The sequence below is a fragment of the Tachyglossus aculeatus genome, unplaced genomic scaffold, assembly GCF_015852505.1.
Source record: "Tachyglossus aculeatus isolate mTacAcu1 unplaced genomic scaffold, mTacAcu1.pri SUPER_34, whole genome shotgun sequence".
Classification (NCBI taxonomy): domain Eukaryota; kingdom Metazoa; phylum Chordata; class Mammalia; order Monotremata; family Tachyglossidae; genus Tachyglossus; species Tachyglossus aculeatus.
Genome location: NW_024044839.1, coordinates 2,419,080 through 2,435,013, shown reverse-complemented (window position 1 = coordinate 2,435,013; position 15,934 = coordinate 2,419,080). Strand labels below are relative to the sequence as shown.

The window sequence follows — 15,934 nt, the reverse complement described above, 5'->3', positions numbered from 1 at the left end:
AGGCACAGAGAAGTTGTGACTTCTCAATACGATTGAATGAATGAATGTTGGGTAGGGACCGTCACTAGATGTTGCCAACTTGGACTTCCCAAGTGCTTAGTACGGTGCTCTGCACACAGTCAGTGCTCAATAAATACGATTGAATGAATGAATGTTGGGTAGGGGCCGTTTCTAGATGTCAGCTGTGTGACTTTGGGCAAGTCACTTCACTTCTCTGGGCCTCAGTTCCCTCATCCGTAAAATGGGGATGAAGACTGTGAGCCCCTCGTGGGGCAACCTGATTACCTTGTGTCTACCCCAGCTCTTAGGTCAGTGCTTGGCACATAGTAAACGCTTAACAAATACCAACATTATTATTATTATTGTTAACTTGGACTTCCCAAGCGCTTAGTCCGGTGCTCTGTACACAGTCAGCCACCCCCCCCGCCTTACCTCCTTCCCTTCCCCACAGCACCTGTATATATGTATATATGTTTGTACGTATTTATTACTCTATTTTACTTGTACATATCTATTCTATTTATTTTTTGTTAATATGTTTTGTTTTGTTCTCTGTCTCCCCCTTCTAGACTGTGAGCCCACTGTCGGGTAGGGACCGTCTCTATATGTTGCCAACTTCATCATCATCAATCGTATTTATTGAGCGCTTACTATGTGCAGAGCACTGTACTAAGCGCTTGGGAAGTACAAACTGGCAACAACTTGGACTTCCCAAGCGCTCTGCACACAGTAAGCGCTCAATAAATACGATTGATTGATTGGGTAGGGACCGTCTCTATATGTTGCCGACTTGGACTTCCCAAGCGCTCAGTCCAGTGCTCTGCACACAGTAAGCGCTCAATAAATATGATTGATTGGGTAGGGACCTTCTCTATATGTTGCCGACTTGGACTTCCCAAGCGCTTAGTCCAGTGCTCTGCACACAATACATCGATTGATTTGCCAATTTGTACTTCCCAAGCGCCTAGTCCAGTGCTCTGCCCACAGTAAGCGCTCAATAAATACGATTGATGATGATGATTGATTGGGTAGGGACCGTCTCTATATCATCATCAATCGTATTTATTGAGCGCTTACCATGTGCAGAGCACTGTATGTGCCGACTAGGACTTCCCAAGCGCTTAGTCCAGTGCTCTGCACACAGTAAGTGCTCAATAAATATGATTGATTGGGTAGGGACATTATATGTGGCCGACTTGGACTTCCCAAGCGCTTAGTCCAGTGCTCTGCGCACAGGAAGCGCTCAATAAATCCGATTGATTGATTGATTGAGCTCAATAAATCCGATTGATTGATTGATGAGTGAATGAATGAATGAATGAACGGGCTCCCTGAGGGAGGGAGGTGTGGGAGAGCCGGTTGCACTCCCCCCCTCCCCCTCAGTCCTGTAAGATTGACAGCCTCTCCTACGTCACTTCCGGTCCCCGTCTCTCTCCCCCTCCCCCCTCCCCATCCCCGTCCCTTGTGTCTCCCGCGGCCTGGTGATTGGAACGCGGGTCACGTAGCAACGCGGGGGGGGAGGGGGCGTGGCCCGGCGCCGTCCAATCAGCGGGCGGCGGAATATTCCACCGACCGCCCGGCATTAGCAACGCCGTTAGCAACAAGTGGGGGGGGGGAGGAGGAGTGACGTCAGCGGAGGGGGGAGTATTATGGTCTGTCGCTGGCCGGCGGCTGCTTTTCTGCTGCTGAAAGCGGCCCGGGGGGGAAGGCGGCGGGTCAACATGGAGCTTTCGGCGGTCGGGGAGAGGGTGTTCGCGGCCGAAGCCCTCCTCAAGCGGCGCATCCGGAAAGTAGGTGCCCCCCCCTTTTTGCATGGGAGCCCCCCAGCCCCCCCCGAAGACTTGCAACGATGCACAGCTTGCAAGGGAGCAGGGGTGGGGGGAGGGAGGGGTGGACGTTGCATGCACTTTGTGCAGCCTTTCGCGCACGGGGCGGCGCTTGCATCGGGCCTTTCGCAGGCGGGTTCCGCGCATTCATTTGGTGCATGCATTTTTTTTTTCTTCCTTTCATTCATTCATGCATTCCGTCGTATTTCGGGGGCGCTGGACTGGGCACCCGGGAAGTGCAACACACACACACACACACACACACACACACACACACACACACACACACGCATTTTGTCTTTTGCATCCGCAGGGGCGCATGGAGTACCTGGTGAAATGGAAGGGCTGGTCTCAGAAGTAAGTAGGTTTCTGTGCGATTTGCAGCCCGAGACTGCTATGCGCGGCGTGGCCCGGTGGAAAGGGCAAGGGCTGAGCCCCCTCCTTCCTCTCCCCCTCCCCATTCATTCAGTCATCATCATCAATCGTAGTTATTGAACGCTTACTGTGTGCAGAGCACTGGGCTAAGCGCTTGGGAAGTACGTGAGCTTAGTAAGCGCTTAGTCCAGTGCTCTGCACACAGTAAGCGCTCAGTAAATACGATTGATTGATTGAGCGCTTACTGTGTGTAGAGCACTGGACTAAGCGCCTGGGAAGGCCAAGTTGGCCACATCTAGAGACGGTCCCTACCCAACAGTGGGCTCACAGTGTGCAGAGCGCTGTACTAAGCGCTTGGGAAGTACAAATTGGCAACATCTAGAGGCGGTCCCTACCCAACAGTGGGCTCACAGTGTGCAGAGCGCTGGACTAAGCGCTTGGGAAGTCCAAATTGGCAACATCTAGAGGCGGTTCCTACCCAACAGTGGGCTCACAGTGTGCAGAGCACTGGACTAAGCGCTTGGGAAGTACAAATTGGCAACATCTAGAGACGGTCCCTACCCAACAGTGGGCTCACAGTGCCTTACCTCCTTCCCCTCCCCACAGCACCTGTATTTATTTTATTTGTACATATTTATTCTGTTCATTTTATTTTGTTAATATGTTTTTTGTTCACTGTCTCCCCCTTCTAGACTGTGAGCCCACTGTTGGGTAGGGCTCACAGTGCCTTACCTCCTTTCCCTCCCCACAGCACCTGTATATATGTATATATGTTTGTACGTATTTATTACTCTATTTTATTTGTACATATTTATTCTATTCATTTTATGTTGTTAATATGTTTTTTGTTCACTGTCTCCCCCTTCTAGACTGTGAGCCCACTGTTGGGTAGGGCTCACAGTGCCTTACCTCCTTTCCCTCCCCACAGCACCTGTATATATGTATATATGTTTGTACGTATTTATTACTCTATTTTATTTGTACATATTTATTCTATTCATTTTATTTTGTTAATATGTTTTTTGTTCACTGTCTCCCCCTTCTAGACTGTGAGCCCACTGTTGGGTAGGGCTCACAGTGCCTTACCTCCTTCCCCTCCCCACAGCACCTGTATATATGTATATATGTTTGTACGTATTTATTACTCTATTTTATTTGTACATATTTATTCTATTCATTTTATTTTGTTAATATGTTTTTTGTTCTCTGTCTCCCCCTTCTAGACTGTGAGCCCACTGTTGGGTAGGGCTCACAGTGCCTTACCTCCTTCCCCTCCCCACAGCACCTGTATATATGTATATATGTTTGTACGTATTTATTACTCTATTTTATTTGTACATATTTATTCTATTCATTTTATTTTGTTAATATGTTTTTTGTTCTCTGTCTCCCCCTTCTAGACTGTGAGCCCACTGTTGGGTTGGGCTCACAGTGCCTTACCTCTTTCCCCTCCCCACAGCACCCGTATTTATGTATATATTTTTGTACGTATTTATTACTTTATTTTATTTGTACATATTTAATCTATTTATTTTACTTTGTTAATATGTTTTGTTTTGTTCTCTGTCTCCCACCTCTAGACTGTGAGCCCACTGTTGGGTTGGGCTCACAGTGCCTTACCTCTTTCCCCTCCCCACAGCACCCGTATTTATGTATATATTTTTGTACGTATTTATTACTTTATTTTATTTGTACATATTTAATCTATTTATTTTACTTTGTTAATATGTTTTGTTTTGTTCTCTGTCTCCCTCCTCTAGACTGTGAGCCCACTGTTGGGTAGGACTCACAGTGCCTTACCTCCTTCCCCTCCCCACAGCACCCGTATTTATGTATATATTTTTGTACGTATTTATTACTCTATTTTATTTGTACATATTTATTCTATTTATTTTAATTTGTTAATATATTTTGTTCTCTGTCTCCCCCTTCTAGACTGTGAGCCCAGTGTTGGGTAGGGCTCACAGTGCCTTACCTGCTTCCCCTCCCCACAGCACCTGTATATTTGTATATATGTTTGTACGTATTTATTACTCTATTTTATTTGTACATATTTATTCTATTTTATTTTGTTAATATGTTTTGTTTTGTTCTCTGTCTCCCCCTTCTAGACTGTGAGCCCACTGTTGGGTAGGGCTCACAGTGCCTTACCTCCTTCCCCTCCCCACAGCACCTGTATATATGTATATATGTTTGTACGTATTTATTACTCTGTTTTATTTGTACATATTTATTCTATTTATTTTATTTTGTTTATATGTTTTTTGTTCTCTGTCTCCCCCTTCTAGACTGTGAGCCCAGTGTTGGGTAGGCTTCACAGTGCCTTACATGCTTCCCCTCCCCACAGCACCTGTATATTTGTATATATGTTTGTACGTATTTATTACTCTATTTTATTTGTACATATTTATTCTATTTATTTTATTTTGTTGTTAATATGTCTTGTTCTCCGTCTTCCCCTTCTAGACTGTGAGCCCAGTGTTGGGTAGGGCTCACAGTGCCTTATGTCCTTCCCCTCCCCACAGTACCTGTGTTTATGTATATATGTTTGTACGTATTTATTACTCTATTTTATTTGCACATATTTATTCTGTTTATTTCATTTTGTTAATATGTTTTGTTCTCTGTCTCCCCCTTCTAGACTGTGAGCCCACTGTTGGGTAGGGCTCACAGTGCCTTACCTCCTTCCCCTCCCCACAGCACCTGTATATATGTATATATGTTTGTACGTATTTATTACTCTGTTTTATTTGTACATATTTATTCTATTTATTTTATTTTGTTTATATGTTTTTTGTTCTCTGTCTCCCCCTTCTAGACTGTGAGCCCAGTGTTGGGTAGGCTTCACAGTGCCTTACATGCTTCCCCTCCCCACAGCACCTGTATATTTGTATATATGTTTGTACGTATTTATTACTCTATTTTATTTGTACATATTTATTCTATTTATTTTATTTTGTTGTTAATATGTCTTGTTCTCCGTCTTCCCCTTCTAGACTGTGAGCCCAGTGTTGGGTAGGGCTCACAGTGCCTTATGTCCTTCCCCTCCCCACAGTACCTGTGTTTATGTATATATGTTTGTACGTATTTATTACTCTATTTTATTTGCACATATTTATTCTGTTTATTTCATTTTGTTAATATGTTTTGTTCTCTGTTTCCCCCTTCTAGACTGTGAGCCCAGTGTTGGGTAGGGCTCACAGTGCCTTACCTCCTTCCCCTCTCCACAGTACCTGTATATATGTATATATGTTTGCACATATTTATTACTTTATTTGTACATATTTATTCTATTTATTTTATTTTGTTAATATGTTTTGTTCTCTGTCTCCCCCTTCTAGACTGTGAGCCCACTGTTGGGTAGGGCTCACAGTGCCCTACCTCCTTCCCCTCCCCACAATACCTGTATATATGTATATATGTTTGTACTTATTTATTACTCTATTTTATTTGTACATATTCATTCTATTTATTTTATTTTGTTAATATGTTTTGTTCTGTGTCTCCCCCTTCTAGACTGTGAGCCCACTGTTGGGTAGGGACCGCCTCTATATGTTGCCAACTTGTACTTCCCAAGCGCTTAGTACAGTGCTCTGCACACAGTAAGCGCTCAATAAATACGATTGAATGAATGAATGGAGTCAGAGGTCATGGGTTTGAATTCCGGCTCCACCACATGCTTGCTGTGTGACCTTGGGCAGGTCACTTCACTTCTCTGAGCCTGTTACCTCATCTGGAAAATGGGGATTAAGACTGTGAGCCCCGCGTGGGACAACCTGATTACCTTGTATCCCCCCGGTGCTTAGAACAGTGCTTTGCACATAGTAAGCGCTTAACAAATGCCATCATTATTATTATTATTATTTGGAGATTTCTTTCTTCTTCCTTTTTTTTTTTTTGCATTGACATACAAAAGGAAAGTTGCAGCCCAGCCTGCTTCCCATCCCCTCCCTTGCCATCCCCCGACCCACCCCGAGCTTGACACCTTCCTTCTCCCTGCACCCCCCTGCTAGGTACAGCACCTGGGAACCCGAAGAGAACATTTTGGATGCCCGCCTTCTCGCCGCATTCGAAGAAAGGTACAGGCCAGAGCGACCCCCACCCATCCCCAACCCGCTTCTCACTTAAGAAATGTGTAAACGGTGGCTTTCCTCCGGAGCTCTGATCTGTCTTCTCTCTTGACATCCTCTCCCCTCCCCAGGGAACGAGAGATGGAGCTGTATGGGCCTAAAAAGCGAGGCCCGAAGCCCAAAACCTTCTTGCTTAAGGTAGGACGGTGTCGGCCAACTGTTTGCGGTGATGGAGTCATGCCAGGTAGAGAGGTCGACCCGAGGGGGGTCCATCCGCCGGGATCTCTGCCCATCCCAGAGGGAGTCCCCTCTCTCAGCCCCACGGTGTCACCAGGCAGGCAGAGGGCACGGGAGGGATTTGGGGTAGAGGGTGGCGGAGGGTTTAGGGTTAGGGAGAACCAGGCCACTGATGGCTGTGTCTCCCTTGCAGGCTCAGGCCAAGGCGAAAGCCAAAACTTATGAATTCCGGAGCGACTCTGCTAGGGGGATCAGGGTCCCTTATCCAGGCCCATCTCCCCAGGATCTAGGCTCCACGTCCCGGGCGAGAGAAGGACTGAGGAACATCGCTGTGTCTCCGCAGGGCAGCGGCAGCAGCACGAGCACCGGCAGGGCCGACGCCGTGCGGGACCGGGCCGGGAGACCCGAGGACAAGCCCAGCTCGCCGGGGGGCAGTTCGAAAAAGCGGGGGCCCAAGCCCCGGAAAGACGTCTCGGACCCCTCCCAGAGGACCTCGGGCGAGCCGGGGGACGGCCTCGGGGACTATCTCAAAGGGCGGAAGATGGAGGATGCCCATTCTGGGCCGGGCAAGTTCGGCACGGGCCACAGCGTCATCCAGTTGGCCCGGAGGCCGGACGCCGACCTGGCCTGTCCAGAGTCCGGCCCGGGCAGGGCGGAGGCCGTGGACAAGCTGACCGCGGAGGCCTACCCGCCCAGGGTCATCAAGCACCGGCCCGACTTCCTGGATGCCAAAGGTCAAAGCGGCTTGGACCCCGGGGGCCCCAGGGCCAGGCACGGGTCCGGCAACCCCGGCTCCGTCGGGGCCCTGTATCGGGACAGCGTGGGGTCGCAGGGAGGGAGACCCTCCTTGATCGCCAGGATCCCCGTCTCCAGGATCCTGGGTGACCAGGAAGAGGAATCGTGGAGTCCCTCCCTGACCAATCTGGAGAAAGTGGTGGTTACCGACGTCACCTCAAACTTTTTGACCGTAACCATTAAGGAGAGCAATACGGACCAAGGGTTTTTTAAAGAAAAAAGATGAATTATCAGTGGGAGAACCGGTGAGACAGACACAGAGACAGAGAGAGAGAGAGAGAGAGAGCAGGAGAGAGCGAGAGCAAACCTGGCTTAGTTCTTTTTATTTCTGGACAGGATCTAGCCACCGCTGCCTGTCCTTTCTCTTCCCATTTCCCCCCCCAACCCTCTCTCCCACCCCCTTCCATTTTCCCCCTTCCCAGTTTTGGTTGGAAAGATTTTCTCTAGAGGTATATTTTCTATTAGATGTAAATATGTTATTTAAGAAAAAAAGTCTATATATATATTTCAACTCTAAGTTGTTTTATTTAAAGCAAGACTCGGCAGTGGGACAGTCTCTGCCAGGGGGCGGGGGGCTGAGGTCCAGACAGGAAAAAAAATCCACTGTACAGATTGAATGATGGTTATGGCCAACTCTGTGCCCTTTAACCTTTTGATTTTGATTTTTTTTATTTTTTGCATTGCTCTGAAGACACTATGGATAGTGAGAAGGTTGGGAGAGGGAGGAGGAGATTGGGGTGGTGATCTCCAGTCAATTGGTGGTATTTATTGAGCACTTACGGTGTGCAGAGCGCTGTACTGAGCGCTTGGGAGAGTACGATGGAACAGAACGGTAGACACGTTCCCTTCCTGCAAGGAGCTGACAGTAAAGAGGTTCCTGGGCTGATGGAAGCCAGGCCTCACAGCAGCTAATGAATGAAGCACTTGAATTCCCAGTATTGTTTAATTTCCCTCTCTCCCGGCTGTAGCCACCAGGAACCCCCAAACAAGCTGAAATCTGTATTAAAAACAAACAAGCAAAAAGGGATTAAAATCGTTAGAAAAGTGTTAAAGTGGATTACCTTTTTTTTGTTGTTGGGGGTCCTCATGAAGGTAAGAGATGGGGAAATTTCTGCAGAAGGAACTCTACAAGATGCACTTTATGGGAACCAGAGCGAAGCATGATGGTTTTTTTTTTTCCCCGTTTTTCCCTCCCCTTCTTTGCTTGATTCCTTATGCTTTAAAAAAAAAGAAAGAAAAAAAGATCTGTTTACATTCCCGAAATGCCAGAAAATGTTGGGAAGATCGCGTGTCCCTGCCCAGCATTCGAGGCTGTGGCTGCTTTTCTAAGAAAAGTGTTTCACCCAGATATATTCAGTAAGCTTAGGGCCCCCGGGGAAAGTATTATAAATATTTCCTGCTCCCCAAGGAATACTCCATCCCTTTGGAGTTTCTGGACTTTGCCCTTCTCCAGGTCGGAAGTGTGTGTTTGTGTGTTGGGGGGCGGGGGGAGGTTGTTGCCAGTGGAAGCGGGATGGGAAGGGGTCTGGGGTGGGGGTCGTTTGGCGTCGCACCTTGGCGGCTTCGGACGGGGGCATGAGATGCCACGTGCTTGTTCTGGGCCCAGACGGGCGAGATTGCATCTCAAGAGGCCTGGACTTGGGCGCAAGGTGGAAACTCAGTGTTTTGTTTATTCTTCCAAAAATGCACCGGAATTTTTGCTCTTTTTCTCCCCCGCCGACCCTGGGCTTTTCAAATAAGGCAAAAACTGTAATTTATAGGCTGCTTAGATCGGAGGACTGTTCTCTGTTTGAACCCTCTACTCGAACTCAGCCAGAGTGGGAGGGGAGGTTGGTTTGGAAAGTCTGGAGAGGCGTGGGAGGGCGCATTTTTAAATGTCTAGGTATGTTTCAGACTTAACTGTGGTCCGGAGCCTCGAGGCATCATTTGATCCCCCATCTCTGTTGGTTCAAAAGCACAAATCCGTCCAGCCGCCCCTTAAGATTGGGATAGGGCTCTCCCCTCTTCCCCCCCCTTCCCCCCCTTTCCCCCTCCCACCCCCTCTTTCCCCCTCCCACCCCCTTTCCTCCTCCCACCCCCTCTTCCCCCCTCCCACCCCCTCTTCCCCCTCCTACCCTCTTTTTCCCCTCCCGCCCCCTCTTTTTCCCCTCCCGCCCCCTCTTTTTCCCCTCCCACCCCCTCTTTTTCCCCTCCCACCCCCTCTTTTTCCCCTCCCACCCCCTCTTTTTCCCCTCCCACCCCCTCTTTTTCCCCTCCCACCCCCTCTTTTTCCCCTCCCACCCCCTCTTTTTCCCCTCCCACCCCCTCTTTTTCCCCTCCCCCCCCCTCTTTTTCCCCTCCCACCCCCTCTTTTTCCCCTCCCACCCCCTCTTTTTCCCCTCCCACCCCCTCTTTTCCTCTCCCACCCCCTCTTTTCCTCTCCCACCCCCTCTTTTCCTCTCCCACCCCCTCTTTTCCTCTCCCACCCCCTTCTTTTCCCCTCCCACCCCCTCTTTTTCCCCTCCCACCCCCCTCTTTTTCACCACCCACCCCTTCTTTTTCCCCCTCCCACCCCCTCTTTTTCCCCCTCCCACCCCCTCTTTTTCCCCCTCCCACCCCCTCTTTCTCTCCCTTCCACTCCCCCCCACTGCCCCAACTTTGAGCGCTTTCTCGGACGAAGACCCAAAGCACAGAGTCGGGGCCACCCCAGGATCTGGGCAAGACCCTTCTTTACTGATGTGTGGGGTGGGTGTCCATGGAGCGACCCTCCCCCAGCCCCCTCTCCCCACATGTCGCCTTGCAAAGTTGTGGGTGGAGGGGGTGAATAGACTTTTAAAGACACATTTCGATTTTGTTTTATTTTATTTTTTAACTTGCAAACAGCACCTATACAGAGGAGCGCCCGGAAGGGATTTGGTTTTGGGTTGATTTTTTTTTTCTGTTTTGGTTTTTTTTTTAAAAAAAATCTGATCATATTTGTAAGAAACTGGTATTTTAAACTTAGTTTGTATAAAGAACTGGTGAGCACGTCTATCTACTTTCAATGTCGATGCTATTTTCCGATGAAACAATGCGAGACATGTATGTTACCACGTGTGTGATGATGATTCGGGGTACCTGTCTGGCTCTCCCTCCCCCCACTTTTTTCTAGGCCCTGTTTTCTGCCCCTCTCACTCCTTGGGGTCCAGGTGAGATTTTCCCACGCCGGTTCAGAGGTCAGGCATGGGTGTGGGTTGGTGGGAGGGTCTTCGACCCGGATCTTGGGTGGGTGGGAGCCGTGTGTATGTAGACCTCTACATATATGCTGAATGTGCGTGTTGGATTTTATTTAATTCTAAGATTTGTATAAAACTCCGGATCGATCTCTGCCTCCGAGCTAACGGTGGAACTTCAAAATACATGTCTTCTGCAAATCGTAAATGTCTATACCCGTAACCCGCTTTTTATGTGAGTTTAAATATATACTTTGTAAATAGAGACGTGTCTCGGGTTTATTGTGCTGCGGAAAGTGGGGAGAGGGGCTGGGGGGGATTTAGAGCCTCTGGGGAGGCCGCCCCCTTCCTCTGATTCATTTATTTATTTTTTTCTCCCCATCTCACCTGCAAAGGGAGTGGTCATAATTCCCGGCCCTCTGCCCCCCATTATTAGAGAAGCAGCGTGGCTTAGTGGAAAGAGCCCGGGCTTGGGAGTCAGAGGACGTGGGCACTGCCACTTGACTGCTGTGTGACCCTGGGCAAGCCACTTTGCTTCTCTGAGCCTCAGTGACCTTGTCTGGAAAATGGGGATTAAGACTGTGAGGCCCACGTGGGACAGCCTGATGACCTTGTATCTCTCCCTGTGCTTAGACCAGTGCTTGACACACAGCGCTTAAATACCATTATTAGTATTTTTATTATAATTAATAAAGCTGAGCTGGGACCCCCCTCAAAAAAATTACAGCCTCTCCCACAACCTGATGACTTTTATCTCTCCCAGCGCTTAGAGCAGTGCTTGACACACAGCACTTAACAAATACCATTATTGGTATTTTTATTATAATTAATAAAGCTGAGCTGGGACCCTCCCCCCCCCAAAATTCCAGCCTCTCCCACAACCTGATGACCTTGTATCACCCCCAGCGCTTAGAGCAGTGCTTGGCCCATAGTGCTTAGCAAATACCATTATTATTAGTAGTAGTAAAGCTGAGCTGGGACCACCCCCCAAAAAAAAATCCAGCCTCTTCCACAACCTGATGACCTTGCATCCCTCCCCAGTGCTTAGAGCAGAGCTTGGCACATAGTGTTTAACAAATATCATTATTATTATTAATAATAAAGCTGAGCTAGGACCCCTCCCCAATTCCAGCCTCTCTCACTTTCCATGCCCTCCCTTCCCATGCCCATTGGCACCAGGGCTGACACTACGGCCCTTGGCACCAATGTCGACCCTGGCGGGAGCCCCCAGCCCCTGCTCTCCCCTAAACAGAGCCCCTCGAGGCTATTGATTTGAGGAATTTAATTCTCGGGCATTGCTAGGCAACAGGCTTCTGGGAAGAGGCGGAGAGCCCGCTGATATGATTAGTTAGTTAACCGAGACCCCAAGCCTCTGCTGCTGCTTGTCCATCCCCCTTCCCCCTTCCTGCCTTTTAATGATAACAATAATAATGAATCATAATAATGGTATTAAGCGCTTACTATGTGTCAAGCACTGTTTTAAGCCCTGATGCGAAAGAGAGCAGCAAAGGAGCATCTAAATCTACCACCCCACCTCTTAATAATGATGGTATTTGTTAAGCGCTTACTATGTGCCAAGCCCTGTTCTAAGGACCCCTCCCACCCCGCGAATAACCCTCCATGAATTCATTCATTCAATCGTATTTATTGAGCGCTTACTGTGTGCAAAGCACTGGGCTAAAAGCATCCCGGAGAGGGACAATAGAACAATAGGATGACACATTCCCTTCATTCAATTGTATGTGCCTGGAGGCTCACCCCCATTTTACAGAGGGGTAAACTGAGGGTCGGAAGGAGGGAAGATGGGGGGGGGGGGACCCTCAGCGTTTCCTCTAGGGACCCAGGACCCCTCACTTCCCAGCCCCTCTCTGTTTTCCTCTCGTTTTGGTGCCCAGCGGCGGCGAGAGGCCTGGGAATTAAGGTTATTTCCCACGCCTGTCTTATGGTGTGTGAGTGTGTGTGTGTATCAAACAATTAGTCGTCAAAGTCCCTGAACAGAGGTTCCTGGCTCCCCCCCACCCCCCAGCCCATTAATTAATTAGTGGGGGGGTGAGAGAGACGAGGAGGACGTGGAATAGTCTTGATGTTTATACCCAGCGACAACTAGGAGCGTTGAATTTACTTCCTCGGCCTAATAATAATAATGATAATAATGATTGTGCTGTTGGTTAAGGTCGCACGAGGTGCCCAGCACTGCCCTACATGCTGGGGGCAGATGCGAGATCTTCAGGTCGGATCCAGCCTGTGGTTCCCAGGCCAAGGGGGAGTTAGAAGAGGTATTGAATTCCCATTGTACAGAGAAGGAAATTGAGGCTCAGCGGGCCAGGAAGCGCTCAATAAATGCCATTGATTGCGGCCCAGAGAAGCGAAGTGACCTCCCCAAGGTCACTCAGCAGGCGAGGGGCAGAGCCGGGATGAGAACCCAGGTCCCCTGATCCCCATTCATTCATTCAATCGTATTTATTGAACGCTTACTGTGTGCAGAGCACTGTACTAAGCGCTTGGGAAGTATAAGTCGGCAACAGATAGAGATGGTGCCTACCCAACAATGGGTTCACAGTCTAGAAGAGGGAGACAGACAACAAAACAAAACATGTAGATGGGTGTCAAAATTGTTAGAACAAATAGAATTATAGCTATATGCGCATCATTAAAATAATTAGAATAGTAAATATGTACAAGTAAAATAGAGTAATAAATCTGTACAAATATATACAAGTGCTGTGGGGAGGGGAAGGAGGTAGGGTGGGGGGGATGGGGAGGAGGAGAGGAAAAAGGGGGCTCAGTCTGGGAAGGCCTCCTGGGGGAGTTGAGCTCTCAGTAGGGCTTTGAAGGGAGGAAGAGAGCTAGACTCTCTCCACTAAGCCTCTGCTGCTGGGCTCGGATGGGGAATTCCCCCCAGTTATTCTCAGTGTGGATTTTGGAGTTGGGAATTTGAGTCCCCTCGATTCCAGCCCTGAAGCCCCCTTCGCTCCTTTCGGGGGGGACCCTTGAGTTCCCAGACTCCAGCTCCCCCAAGTCAAACCAAGGGGCCAGCAAGTTGGTGGGGAAACCCAGGTATTCTGGGGTCCAGCCGCCTGCATCCCGCAGGGCTGCAGTGTGCCAATCGATCGATCAATGGCATTTTTTGAGCACTTACTGTGTACCGAGCCCTGTGCTAAGCGCTCCGGAGAGCACAATACAACATGAGAAGCAGCGTGGCTTAGTGGCAAGAGTCCGGGCATGAGAGTCAGAGGACGTGGGTTCTAATCCCACGTCCGCCACTTGTCTGCTGTGTGACTGTGGGCAAGCCACTTTGCTTCTCCGTGCCTCAGTTACCTCATCTGTAGAATGGGGATTAAGACTGTGAGTCCCACGTGGGACAACCTCAATACCTTGTATCTACAGCATTTAGAACAGCGCTTGGCACACAGTAAGCGCTTAAACACCATAATAATAATTATTATTATTAGAGTTGGTATTAGAATTGTAGCTTACAGTCTAAAGTGTAAAGAGCACTGTACTAAGCGCTTGGGAGGGGACAGGCAGGGGACAAGAGGGTGGGAAGGCACTTTCCCTGCCCACAACGAGCTGACAGTTCAGGCATCGTGGGGTCCCTTGAAATGAGTCCTCCTGGACACACGTGAGTGTGTGTGTATTTGGGGGGGTGCTCTGGGAACTGGAGGAAGCAAGCCCCCCCACCCCGCAATTTAAGGCGATTAAATTAGTCCCTGCAACAGCGCTAAAGTGACACGGCCCTTCCCATTTTTATTGTTATTATGGTATTTGTTAAGCACTTACTATGTGCCAAGCACTGTTTCTCTCCTCTCCCATGGTGGTCAGGACTATTCTCCTCTCAGCTTTTAGGGTGAGAAGTTGGAATGGTCTTCTCTTCCCCCTCCTCTTTCTACGGAGGAGACCCCAGGAGCAGCTGAACTTCTAGGTGTTCAAACTCCCTCCCTATAACGCCCATGTGAAAAAGCAGCCTCAGTCTGTACCCAACCAGCTCTGGCACTTGTCTGTGTGCTTCAATCCCTTGGGGACCGACCTGGCTGTCTGCCCGGCCCTGTCCATATAATAGTAATATGATAATAATAATAATGGTATTCGTTAAGGGCTTACTATGCGCCAGGCACTGTACTAAGCGCTGGGGTGGATACAAGCAAAATCGAGCTGGACACAGTCCCTGCCCCATGTGGGGTTCACATCTGTCTGAGCCTCCACATACTCCCAAGGCCCTGGCACTCTCCTTTGCAGGATTGTAACTTTAGCAGTTCTGGCTGTGGTTTCATCCACAGAGGAGGAAGCAGGAGGATGTGACACCCTCCTTCCCCCTTTCCTTTTACCTTCCCAGGCCGGTTTCCCGAAAAGCTCCACTTTTTTGGGGTGCATTTCTGCTTTGCAGGGGGTGGATTCTCCCCGGAAAATAAAAGCATCCAGGCCTCGAGCCAAGCCTAGCTCCCCGCCCCCACCTTCAAAGACAGCCGATCCGGCCCTGGAGGCCTGAAATTTATGAATAAATTCATGCCGAAGAGTAATGCAAACCTTAAAGGATCAGGCAAGGTTATATAATAAGGAAATCATCTCTTTATTATAATCTCGTCCTGTAGCGTCTCGTCTGTCTGTGCGAAACAGCAATTCCCCTGGAATTTAATAGTAGTATCTTCTAAAGTGTTTCCACATGTTCTGTGCTCAACAACAGGAGTGACTTGAGAACGTTATTCTGGCTTAGACTATTTTATTTTAAATAGCTTCTGTTGAAGAGGCCAGGAGAGCTTCTGGAACTAAATGGTTCTTGAAAAGGAGATCTGGAGTAGAGTGGGGGGTGTGATAAAGGGAGTAATTGTGGTATTTTTTAAAAATGGTATTTAAGCACTTACGTGCCAGGCACTGTACTGAGCAGTAGGGTAGATCCACGCTAATCAGGTTGGACACCATCCTTGCCCCACATGGGGCTCATACTATTAATTCCTATTTATATTGTTACACTGTACTCTCCCAAGCTCTCAGTACAGTGCTCTGCACACAGTAAGCTCTTAATAAATATGAACGATTGACTATTTTACAGGTGAGATAACTGAGGCAAAGAGAAGTGAAATGACTTGCCCAAGGTAACACAGCAGAAGTGTAGTGGAGCCGGGATTAGAACCCAAGTCCTCCGACTCCCATTCCCAGGCTCTTTCCGCTAGACCACACTGCTTCTGCTTACATGGTGCCTACTTATGTGCCAAGGATTGTGCTAAGCACTAGGGAAAATACAACACAATCAGGTCAGATATGGGAAATGTCCAAGGCTTCATCTTTTTGCCTTTCCTCTCCTCTCTGCCCCCAGTTTGACAATGCCACTTTGATACTGCCAATCTTTTCCACCTTCCATTATTACCAGAATATCAGTGCTTAAGGAAACCGTACCAGGCACCGGGTATCATAACTGGAGACACAGGCCAGGCTGAAAAGTTTA

At 48.6% G+C, this 15,934-nt stretch overlaps 1 protein-coding gene across 3 annotated transcripts; it reads left to right on the top strand.

Moving 5' to 3' along the window:
• The first annotated feature begins 1,716 nt into the window (after positions 1–1,716).
• On the top strand, positions 1,717–7,591 carry CBX8 (chromobox 8). Of its 3 annotated transcripts, none has more exons than XM_038742062.1 (5): positions 1,717–1,790; positions 2,140–2,183; positions 6,215–6,280; positions 6,403–6,469; positions 6,852–7,591. In XM_038742062.1, exons 1-5 carry the CDS (start codon positions 1,722–1,724, stop codon positions 7,527–7,529), a joined length of 924 nt encoding a protein of 307 aa, XP_038597990.1. In that variant the 5' UTR covers positions 1,717–1,721; the 3' UTR covers positions 7,530–7,591. The 3 variants fall into 3 exon arrangements, with proteins under 3 accessions (XP_038597990.1, XP_038597989.1, XP_038597988.1); XM_038742061.1 differs by having other exon boundaries at positions 6,792–7,591; XM_038742060.1 differs by having other exon boundaries at positions 6,702–7,591.
• Positions 7,592–15,934: the final 8,343 nt, after the last annotated feature.

Excerpts from the sequence above, each read along its gene's own strand:
- CBX8 (XM_038742060.1), top strand. The coding sequence starts at position 1,722 with ATGGAGCTTTCGGCGGTCGGGGAGAGGGTGTTCGCGGCCGAAGCCCTC. Across the intron at positions 2,184-6,214 it reads TGGAAGGGCTGGTCTCAGAA|GTACAGCACCTGGGAACCCG; the intron begins GTAAGTAGGTTT and ends CCCCCCTGCTAG. Across the intron at positions 6,470-6,701 it reads CCAAAACCTTCTTGCTTAAG|GCTCAGGCCAAGGCGAAAGC; the intron begins GTAGGACGGTGT and ends TCTCCCTTGCAG.